Raw genomic sequence first — 12087 nt, 5'->3', positions numbered from 1 at the left:
ATACTTCCATATCAAATGGGTACCATTACACCCAGAAAACCAGTAACTTCTTAACATCTTAAGATTATAAAAATGTTCTAGAGTTCAACTCTTAGGTTATTAAAGTAGAAAAAGAGTAAGTAATGTGTCCCAGCTATGAGGCTTTGAATAAGTAGCCTAACTCACTGCATGTATGAGGCATAACTTAGATTTTTTGCTTTTTAGTGCTATTTTGTATATTCTTCCGTGTTATGTTTCACTTCTGTATACATCATACTTGTACAGGTTTTGGAAATACACAGAAGTCAAGGATTTATTTATAATTTAGGGCATTTGAAGTACTTCAGGCACTTTAAACATGCCTGTGTGCACTTTGGCATACAACAATCCTAGTGCCTGGGGAAGTCAAATCTGTTAACAGATCAAGCAGGAGTTCAGAACACTTAATGCTTTTTCTAACACTGATATAATAGAATCATACAATAGTAGGAGATGGAATGGATTGCCAGAGATCATTGAGTCCAACCCTGCTTGCTAAAGCAGGTACACCAGAATTAGGTTGCATAGGAATGTGTCCAGTTTTGAAGTCTCCAGAGATGGAGACTCCATAACGTCACTGGGCAGCTGTTCCAGTGCTCTGTCACCCCCTAAATAAAGATTCTCCCTAATTTCTGCTTGTATGAGGCATAACTTACATTATACCTGGTTGGCTTTTTTGCTTTTTACTGCTATTTTGTATATTATTCCATTGTATGTTTCACTTCTGTATACATCATACTTGTACAGATTTTGAAAATAGACACAAGTCAAGGATTTGTTTATAATTTAGGGCACTTTAAGTACTTTTATGCACACCAGAAGAGTTGGCACTATGCTGTTGCTTGTCACTTGTCTGTAAACATAGCATAATCTTCACTATAAAAGAGGGCCCTACACTGTTGCACTCTGTGGTCTCCATATGAACAAGAAAGTCAAATCACATACTTACTCTGATTACAAGAATATACCTCCTTTTAAAAGTATTTTGCTTTACTGTCATTTTTCCCCACAAGTATTTTTTGCAGTGGAAAAATATACCTATTTACAATGTCAGTTGTGATTTTTCTTTTACCAAAAGAAAGCAGTACCAGAAATCAGTTAAACACATGACTGAAATTTAAAGCTTATGTGAAAAACAAGCTTATAATCAACTTCCATACAATAACTCACACTAACAACAGAAATTGAAACATAGAATGTTGCTCCTCTTAAGGTAATCAATCTTTTCATTGTTTATGAAATGCACAGAACCCCATTCCTGGCTTGAAAACACAACTTTTTCCTTACCCTGAGAAAGTATCCCTGGTTAAGCTGCCGCTGTGTCTTAGGACAGTTTTGCTTAAGTCAAAAAGCACATCGTGTAAACTCTGTTCCTCAATTTTCTTTGTGGTTAGCTCAAGTATTTGCGTATTTCTCCGGAAGAGTTTGCAAGCATAGCAAGTAGCTGCAGCAGTCTCCATTTTGTCTCCTGTGAGAACCCAAACTTTAATCCCAGCTTTCTGGAGCGCTTCAATAGTGTCAGCAGCTTTTTCTTGTAGTCTGTGGAAGTCAATGGACGACATGCATTGATAGATTGCTTGGGAATGAGAAATTTAGAAGTCCTTATAGAAACACTTCTACAACCAAGTAAAAAAAAATTTCACTAGAAGTCATCAGATCTAAGAATTTTCCCAAGGTGTAAATCTAAAAATGTTTAAGGGAGTAGTACATTATAAATAATTAAATTTAACACTTCTGAAGTGCTCAAAGTTTCACCTTTCATGTATATCACCTAAAAGACAAGATGCTTCAATCCTCAGAGAAGTATTTCAATTTTAGTGCTTTCGGCTAATGCCATCCAACACTGAAGTACTGCTGATTTATTAAAGTTACCTCCCAATTTTAACATACCATTTTTAAATTTTTAACAAACCATTTCCTTAATACTCATTTCATAGTTCTTTCCTCAAAAACTTTCCCACAATTTCATCAATAAGGTATTACATGAACTGCATGTAAATGGCTTGAATATACTGATTTTTTTAAACTTCACTATTGTTAGCTTATTACATTCTGAAGTTGTGTGACTTCAGTAAGCTAAGGGTATGGAACTGATTCAAATAAAGGACTTCTCAAATCAATCTCTAATCCAGAAAAAGTTAAAAGAGTTACATCACTACACATAGGAAACTCAGAAAGGTACTAACCGATCTTCAACAGCTGTAGCACCAAGTAAAATAAAATCTCTTTCTATCTTCTCATAGGCCTCTGCCAATTTCTTTTCCCTGCCTTGAAGGGCCAACTTTGCGTTCTGAAGCAGCTTCTGTGCCTTGCTATATTCTTCTGCTGTGAGCTTTTTATATGCCACACACAATGTTCGCAGTCCCTCCTAAAGAATGTAATCAAAAGAAAAAAAGTCTCTTAGAAAACTCTTCTCAGATTTCTTGCTGGTGTTTATGCTGGAAAAGTTGAAAAAAAATAGAATGAATTTACTATTAAGAGTCCCCTTACTTACTTCTATGATGAAGTGAGTATAGTGCAGTAGAGTATAGGTTAGAATATGGGTCACATTGATTCTGTGCCGCCCTGGAAGCAGTTACAACCTGAAGAACAAGACTCAATCCTCCAGAACAGAAACAGCACAGTGACCCAACTAGATGTATGAGATTGCTAGGGAAAGAAGAGTCAAGGTAAAGGTTTCCTTTCCTGTGTGTATAATTAGCCAGGGTGAGTCTAATTCTGATATCTTGTTGCAGCAGAGACAGGCACAAAACATCAGAGAGTGGAAAATCTGTCATTTCAGTCAGCTGAAAACTAGAGTTAAGCTGTGGGCATTTCAGACTGGATCAGACTCTTGGACTGTGTGATGAGTAAAGAAAAGGAGCATATAGTCTGCTTAAGGCAGGGGAAAAAAAAGTTTGTCACCTCAGATATTGCCTCACACAATACCAGTTAACTGGTACTTTATCCTCTTAAACTTCAATCCAGAAAGTATAGTTACGTATTATCAGCCCAAGGAGTATTAAAAAAGAGCTATGAGGATGATTGCAAGACTTGAACATCTCTCCTACGAAAAGAGACTGAGAGACCTGAGGCTTTTAGTTTTCTGAAGAGAAGGCTGAGAGTGTATTTTATCAACATCTATAAATATCTGAGGGGTGAGTGTCAAGATGAAGGTGATGATCTCTTTTTGATGGTGCCCAGTGACAGGACAAGGAACAAGTACAAGCTAGAACACAGGAAACCTCAACACAAAGACATTTTACAGCAAGGGTGATGGAGCACTGGAACAAGCTGTCCAGAGAGATTGTAGAGTCTCCTTCTCTGGAGACTTTCAAGACCTGCCTGGATGCATTTCTGTGCAGCCTGGCCTAGGTGATCCTGCTTTGGCAGAGGGGTTGGACCTATCTCTGGAGGTCCCCTCCAATTGCTAACATTCTGTGATTCTGCGAGAAGCTCGAGTTTTGCTATCAATAAGGACAGTTGCCAGGTGGCTGCCTGTATCTTCTTTCAGAAGCTTGTATCTGTAGGAGACAGCCCTATTTGAAGTTATTCAGGATGAAGAATTAGCTGTCGGTCTGGATCTCCAGACACTGGATAGATATGCTATGTAAACACTTGTCTCAGTTTCCTCAGCTTCCTTCACTTGTAATTATCAGACAGCTGTTTCATATAGTAGAACTTCGCAAAGAATTTTCACAAAAGCACTGCAGGTACTTTTTTCACATGCCTGTTAAAAATAATTTGTTTTCAGTTCAAGTACTGTCTGCAAGTAAACATTATGCTATTTATAAGGCTGGCAGTCATATTCCATTGCAAAGCATCTGCATATTTTTGGACATACCAAAATTCAGTATTTTACAACTCCAAATACTTTTGGGTAAAATCAAATTCTGATTTTTTTTTAAAGGTGATCATGCAGTTCAAAGCTAATTTTTAGCAAGCAAAAATGTAAGTATAAAGATGGTCACTGCACTGTTTCCCCATAACAAGTACATTTGTCATTGCATTGTGATCTAATGGATTTTCTCCTTAGCTTGTAAAGCAATCAAAGGCAGCAAATCACAATTGCTAAGGCAAGGGACTGAAAGAAGAGATGAGATTTTCAGTGAACTTTTTCACTTTCATTCAAAAGTTAATTCAAACCACCACAGTGCCATACTAGAAAGCTAATTGATTACCTCGGGTGTAACAGACAGCTGTGCATATCTAATGCCTTCATCTCACCACAAATGCCATTTGGAAGATGAGATGGAGATCAGATTGAAATAAGGGAGTAACACATTCTGCTATGCATACAGCCTGTGTGCACTTTGGCATACAATAATCTTGGATCCGTTACCCCATCAAGCAGGTCAGGATACTTAATGCCTTTTTTTTTTGACATTGATATAATAGAACCATACAATAGTAGGAGTTGGAAAGGATTTCCAGAGATCCTTGAGTCCAACCCTGCTTGCTAAAGCAGGTACACCTAGATCAGGTGTCCACGAGAGTTTTGAAGTCTCCAGGGAAGGAGACTCTACCACCTCTCTGGGCAGCCTGTTCCAGTGCTTTCTTTCTATGTAAAGAAAGTTTTCTGTAAGTTCAAGTGAAATTTTCTATGTTCCAGTCTGTGCCTTTTCTTCCTTGTCCTATTACTGACCACCGAGAAGAGCCCAGCCCCATCCTCATAACCTCTTCCCTCTAGATATTTATATGCATTTACAATATCCCCTCTCAGTCTTCTCTTCCAGGATGAAGAGCCACAGGTCTTTCAGCCCTTCCTCCTCACAGAGATGCTCCAGTCCCCTCATCATCCTTGTGGCCAACTGTTGGACTCTCTCCAGTAGTTCTCTGTCCCTCTTAAACTGAGGAGCCCAGAACAGGACACAATAGTCCAAGTGCAGCCTTACCAGGGCAGAGTAGAGTGGGAGAAGAACCTGCCAGCCACACCATTTTTATGCACCCCAGAAGACTGTCGGCCTTCTTGGCCATGAGGGCACATTACTGGCTCATGGTGAACTTGTTGTCCACCAGTACTCCCATATCCCGTGATCAGATGAAATGGAATCTTACCACTGCATTGCGTTCAACTCTGGATCGTATTTGTTCAATTTTGCCTTCTTTAACTCTAGGAAATATGGAAGAATCTGCTCCCTTACAAAACAGAAATATATCACCTAAAAAAAAAAAAAAACAAACCACAGCATAGGGAATTCAAAATCACCAAGTCTTCAAAAAGACTTCTTCCAGCTGTTTTCTAACATTTACACGTATGCTAGTGCATGGTCCCCTTCTTTTATAAGGAAAGGTGCATAAGCTGTGATTAATAATTAACTCTTTGATAAACCTGAAATAAATCCAAGTGAAACAAAACCATTGTGGCAGTTTAGGCTGGGTGCCCCCTCCTACTGCCACATAAATTACACCTCTGGTGTCCCAGGTGCCCACCCAATGGGGTGGACACAGGAAACGGCGTATTTCTACCCATAAATCCTGCGCCCTATAAATCCATCTGCAAAGTCATTATCTTTCTTTCTTCCCTCTCTGCTCCCACGGGAGATGCCCTCTCTTATCAGGTAATGCTGGGGGAGTATCCTCAAGACCTCTTAGGCCTGTCTAGGCCTAATGCCAGGAGGAGAATGGAGGCGGGGGGCAGTCTCAGATCTGGCCAGCCTGAGACTTGCCTAGCAGTGGGAGGGGGGGAAGAAAGAGCCCTGGGGGTTTGGGTATACCCTCAGGTGGGAGAAGGGAAGGATTGGGAAGCTTTGGGATTATCTAAGGGGCTCTGTAGGCTCTGGGATATTCTTTGCCACTATGCTTTGTAGTCTTCTGTAATTTCACCAATTGCTTGTCCATTTAAACTTTCCATCACTCTCCAATCCGTTTGTGTGAGTCTCATTATTTTGTCCCTTTCGGGGCAAGAGAGCATCTGTCTGGCCTCAAACCAGGACAACCATATGAGAGGAAACAGAATATGACAGCCCTACCTGTTGAAGATTTAACAATTACACTCATGCGTCGCCTCACAGAATCAAAACTCAAAACCTCTAATAATTCAAACCTGAAACAGAAATTTTTTTTTTAAACAACTCTGCTTTTCCAGATCCCTGAATAACTTCAAATATATCACTTAAAACACAACTTCTAACATGGCAAATGATGTACTATAGAATATGGAACTAGTACAGAATAAAACAGCAGGTTACAAACAATAATGGGGAAGCCCCCAGCTCCTAACTACTTGCAACAGAATTTGTCTTTGGGATGCTCCTAAGTATCGTTGGATATATAGTCTATATAATTTATTTAATCAGAAGACCAGAAACGTTGCAATAGAACATTATATTGCTTACAAAATAGGTAAATTCCTACCTCTATTAGCTAGGCATAGCCTTGGAACTTGAAATGAGTAAGTGGTTACACAGAAGTCTTTATTTAATACTCTTATTTTGATTATTCCTATCTCACAGAAGTGCTCACCTATTTTCATGAATCTTGCTCAAGTGCTGACTGACAAGTTTTTCAAATGAAAAAACCCTATCTTTTTACTGGCTTTATATTTGTGATTATTTTTATGATTTGACTTTATCCATGCCTTTCCTCTCTAGGAGGAAAAATGAACACAAGCTCCTGTTATACTGTTTCTGGGTAATTCATCAGCTTATATATTTTTATTATTTGCTGTCTTACCTATATCCTTTTATCTAAGAAAGACCCCCTTGCCCAGCACAAACTCAAGCATATCTCATTCATTAATCTCAATCCCTTCAGGATTCATCTCTGGTAATATTTTGCTTGTAAAATACATCTGCTTATTTAATTAGATCATTCAGTTCCAAGGCCTTACAACAGCCTGAGATTCAAACATGTGCAAGGCCACAGTATTCATTTCATTAAAAGCCACAACAGTTTCTAATAAGGAGCTGGATCAAGCCTTTGTCTACAAACTGCGGTGCATTTTAGAGAAAATTCCTAGTAATTGCTGTGCTCTCATAAATCACCAATACTGACTCCAGTTCTTAGGAGTTGAGCCACAAAAGTCTGAAGTAATCTTTGGGATAAGTCCTTCACAATCTCCTAAAAGGAGGGAAAATAACAGCAGGTTTCCTATATTTTTGTCCAAGAGTCCCTGTGTAGTTAGCAGAATATACATGCAGGAAGAGATAGATATACAATAGGCTTAACCATTAGACATCTACAGAAGTGTAAGGTAACATTTTCAAAAGTATGTATATCCATCAAACAGATGTATTGCTTAAATTTTAATGAAAATTTTTCTCATATTGTGGTCTGCAAGATTTATTCTATATGTCAAACAACCTAAAAAAGCACAGTTTAAATTTTTCTTTGAACCTGCTACAAAAATGTATTCTATAGATATTGCCCTCATGTAAATTATATGGATTATTTGTGAATAACCGATGGTGTACATACCATCTTCAATTAAGAAAATATTATTTAACATATAACAAAGGGAAAATATCTGTAGTCCCCAAAGCTCTTAGGAACTATTAGATTAGATCATGAATCCCACACCACTCCTGTTTTTGCATTAATATTTCATACTGCATATACTGTCAAACTAACAGACTAAGTGAAAATACAGAATTACAAGGCTGATCCATATTATAAATATTAGTAAATTGAAATAGAAAAATAAATGGTCTACTATTTTGGATTTTTTTCAAATTAAAAATTAATGTATAGGGAAAGGATGATTTATTAAACACATCAGTAAAAACTCCTCGTCATTCTATTTTGCTGTATTTTCAACCACTCACTTCTCTATGTTATTTTCCCGATTTAAGATCTCCATAAAGTTGTCCTTCAGCCTTAGATAAGTGTAACCAAGTCTGCAAAATGAAAGAGAATGAATACAACAAATACATCATTACCCATTTGAAGCATGTCATACAGATTTAAGAGTGTCTTCTGAAAAAACCCAAACCACTGTTTTTACTTCATATATGAATAGGAAATAGTATGACTATGTTAAGAAAATCATCAGCTCTAGATGAGTTGTTTTTATGGTACTATGATTTTTTGTGCTGAAAATAATTTCAAGCTTCAGTGATTAGATCTCTAGATTACACACATACCTCTGTATTCCCTCAACTAAAGCGACTTCATCAGGTGATGATGAAATATATATACAAGACCTTCTTGAGAGATGGTTTTTCTTCAATCCATCTACGCTGTCATCATCTTTTACCTGAACAGTATGGCAAAGACAAAGAGCTCGGAAAAATAGTTCTTCTCTCTCCTAAAAGTAAAAAAAATGTTTTGTCATTGTGTGATCACTTTTAAGTGTCCCTTTGAAAACTTTTCTTTTGGAAGGCTAGCAAAGTCACTGATTACTATTATTTGTTATCAAATAAAGGCAGTGTCACAGGTCACCTGCCCTTTAGGGGGAAACAAGTTGTAATCATACAACTGCTTAAGAGCTGCACTGTTACTGGTATTACCATGCAAGTCAAGCTGCTGGTCCCCAGAAAAGACAGCATGGATCTTTTGCCTCCTGAGTGCCTGGATGTGGCTGAAGTTTGAGTTTTTTTTCTACTTTAATTAAACTTGAACAACCTGTATTAAATACTAGTCAACGACAATTTCAGGAGTTTTGAGTCCAGAGAGAGGGGCACAGTACCTGAAGCAAAAGGTCAACAGGGTTTACACATTTCAGTGCCTTAACACAGTTTGAACACCCCTCAGAGCTATACAAAACAAGTGTAAACATTTTGGCAGCTGGAGCCAGTAACTTTCTATCAAGTTTCACAGGGCTGGTAAAGATAGCTTCTGACATCAGAAAGAGGCTTCTATTTCATGGATACCTGGCTGTGTTGTATTTGTTTCTTTGTGTCTGAACCTTATTCTTTTGTACTGTTCAATACAAACTGTCTGTTGCAGCCACTGTCTAACTGGGATGTGTGCAGAGTGCATGGGATTGCAAAATACTTTCTAGCTGGCCAACTACAAGCTGTAAATTTGTTTTCATATGTGTGCCACGAACAACATCCTGAGATGCTGGCACCTCTTACTGGGGAATGATTTTAGCTTATATACCCGTTCATCTGTTAAGGGCTTCTGGGACTTCCTCTGTTAAGGACACTCTAAAGCTCAGTAACACTGGGGATTCTACAAAGCAGTAATAAAGGACTTCTGAGATTCTCTGCCCTCTGCATTTCAGGAGTCTCACTATGCAGCAGCAGGGTTTGTGCTACATTCATCACCCAATGGGACCCCATTATCAGGCGTTAATAGAACTACATCAGCACCCTGAATTGGGGGAGTGACAGTCTGTGTCATTGTAATTGCAAGACAAAAACACCATATACCTGGGGACCACATTCTGAGAATCGCAGGCGAGAGTCATAAGGCTGTTGAATTACACCAACATATTTTAAGAGGCCTTGTTTTGCCACAGTGAAGGGTATGGCCAAAGTATGATTTAAGATTGTATTGATATAGTTGAAAATAAAATGTCCTTTGGCTATCCTTACCCTGCCCATTTATATCCTGCTCATCAGTTGATGTTTGAAGTTTTCTTTACTTTCAAGTAACTTTGCTTTACACACAGAAAAAAAGCCACAGCACATAAATGCTGCGTGTAGCACACTTTAGACATGGCTGCATTAAGTGACATTTAAAAGTAATTTAATTTGACCATAAATCATTCTCTGGCCACATCTTCACTTAGTGATGACTAAGTGTTTGCACTGAGCACTCATTTTCCCCCTTGAGGAGTTTCCTGCCTTCATTTCCCTATTGTGGCTAATATTAAACAGAAACCATATATTACGCTTCAGCTATTAACCAGAAAAAGTTCTATAAATCTTACTCTAAATTAGGAAAGGAAAATGTCTGTGTTGTGATGCATTCAGAGATGTTGTATTTCTAGTATTCCCTTCATCAGCACAGTTCAATTTTCATTGTTTCCAAGAACATACAAAGACTCATTATACCTTTTCACTTCCTCCTGGAGAAGAATCAATCATATCAATGCCTGTACAATCATGGAGAATTTGGCCATTGCAGATTACATGTGGTATATAAATGTGCCCTTCAATGCAACATTCTACAAATTCCATGTTGTTCTCAGTTAATGTTCCTGTTTTATCTGTGAAGACATACTCAATCTGCAAATGAGCACAAATTAAATAGAGCAGGAATATGAACAGACATTTTTCCAAGGTCTCTTAAGAAAACTAAAATTATTATTGGTCTGCACCTTCCATCAAAGATCCTTAGGCAGACTCTTTCAGAAAAGGAAGACAAAAATTTGTTTTAGTCATCTTCCACAGGCATTTGGGTTCTGAAAGATTTTTATCACATAGGAGTACTAGCAAAACCATCTTTTGCCTTGTAACACATCTAAATTGTGTTTAACCTACTTTCACTTTTCTCTCAAGCTCCTTTTTAATGTCTGGTTGCAAGACAGATACAGAAACAAAACGCACACAAATTCCATTTCCCAGGGATTGTTATTTGATGTGTATGCTTAGATTTGGCTCAATTACTGTCAGAATGGTGCTTAAGGTAGTAACAGAATTCTCCACTACAATTAAGTCAGTTTAAATGAAGACTCTGAATTAAGGGTCACATACAGTTATACACATGGGCATTGTTAAATGCCCTAGAAGCATTCCTTCTGTCTCAATATTGAGACGAAAAAATTGTTATTAATTTTATCTTTTACAATGAGCCCCAGCATTTAAGTGTAACAACATAAAAAAATAAAATAAAAACCTGAACTACAAACCAGAACAGCTAGACCAGCACAAGCTCAATTTTGGAGCCACCAAGAGCTGGTTGCCCAGCAGGTTCAGCAGGTTTTGCTTATCTTTAAGGAAGGAGACTTCAGTCTGCCTGGGCAACTCAGTCACCATGACAGCAAAACAGTGTTTGCGTTTCAGATGGAGCCTCGTGTTTCAGGTTGTGCCCATTGTCTCTGATCTGTCATTGGGCACTACCAGAGAGCTCCTGGCTCCGTCTTCTTTGCACCCTCTCTTCAAGTATTCATATACATGGATAAAATCTTCTGCAAACCCTCCCTTCTCCAGGATGGACAGTCGCAGCTGTTTCAGCCTGTCCGCACACGAAAGATGCTCCAGTCCCTTCACCACCTTTGTGGCCCTTCACTGGACTCCCTCCAGTATGCCTACCAGTGCAGAGTAGAGAAGGCAGTTCTCTTCCCTTTACCTGCCAGCAATACACTGTCTAATGAGGACCAGGATACCAATTCACCTTCTTTACCACAAGGGCACATTGCTGGCTCAGGTTCACCTTGGTGTCCAGCAGTGCCTGCAGGTCCTCTTCTGCCAAGCTGCTTTCCAGCTGGGTGGCATTCAGGGTGTAATGTGCCCCATCATCCAAATCACTAAGGATCAGCACTGGATTGTATTGATTGATTGCATTAATAGTATTGATCTCTGATGTACACCACTAGATTTTGCACTGCAGAGCACCACACTCTGTACGTGGCTGTTCAAGCAGTTTTCAGTCCACCTGACTGTCTGCTCATCCAGCTCATAATTCAACCATTTCTCTACGAGGATCTTATGGGAGACAGTGCTGATTGTCTCCCATAAAAGAACTTCACCCCACCTTTTATCCAAATAGATATACATCCCCGAAAGCTTAATTACAAATTTGGTTGTGGAAAAATAAAGAAATACACCATCATATTAATTTACTTGAAAACCCGTGAAAATCTGAAAAAAAACCATTCCTACATATCTGTGCCATTGATGATTTTTTCAACACAGTATACTAAAGATTTTTTTCTTTTTTTTTTTAAATGAGAATCATTTTATGGAATGAAACAAATTGTGTCTAAAGATTTGGTCTCAGTATAGTCAGATTAAACAGGCTTTTTTTGGGTTTTGGTTTGGGTTTTTTTGTTTGTTCGGTTTGTGTTTTTTTTTCTTTTTATCTGACACTCACTCTCAGGAAGTTAGATGCTTATATATTCTCTCTCCAGTCAATAGAGGAAAAGCATTTATCCTTTACTAATACAATAATAGTAACTGACTTCCTCCAACTGGCTGAGAAATCAGAATTTTTTATTCTGAAAATGAGACCTCAAATATAATTTTAATAATTAATCAG

The 12087-nt window shown here is 38.3% G+C and overlaps 1 protein-coding gene across 1 annotated transcript in view; it reads right to left on the bottom strand.

Moving 5' to 3' along the window:
• The window catches only part of ATP11A (ATPase phospholipid transporting 11A), a 61520-nt gene that overhangs the window by 22521 nt on the left and 26912 nt on the right, over positions 1 to 12087 (bottom strand). The window contains exons 13-19 of the mRNA XM_054381774.1: positions 9942 to 10115; positions 8082 to 8245; positions 7764 to 7835; positions 5970 to 6043; positions 5056 to 5159; positions 2205 to 2386; positions 1306 to 1557 (exon numbers count right to left, since the gene is read on the bottom strand). Of these exons, the coding sequence (XP_054237749.1) occupies positions 1306 to 1557; positions 2205 to 2386; positions 5056 to 5159; positions 5970 to 6043; positions 7764 to 7835; positions 8082 to 8245; positions 9942 to 10115 (1022 nt within the window). The remainder of the gene's footprint in view (positions 1 to 1305; positions 1558 to 2204; positions 2387 to 5055; positions 5160 to 5969; positions 6044 to 7763; positions 7836 to 8081; positions 8246 to 9941; positions 10116 to 12087) is intronic.

Source organism: Indicator indicator, chromosome 1, assembly GCF_027791375.1.
Source record: "Indicator indicator isolate 239-I01 chromosome 1, UM_Iind_1.1, whole genome shotgun sequence".
In the NCBI taxonomy this organism is placed as follows: Eukaryota; Metazoa; Chordata; class Aves; order Piciformes; family Indicatoridae; genus Indicator; species Indicator indicator.
The sequence above is the reverse complement of the archived record's forward strand: the minus strand, read 5'-3'. Positions and strand labels throughout refer to the sequence as shown.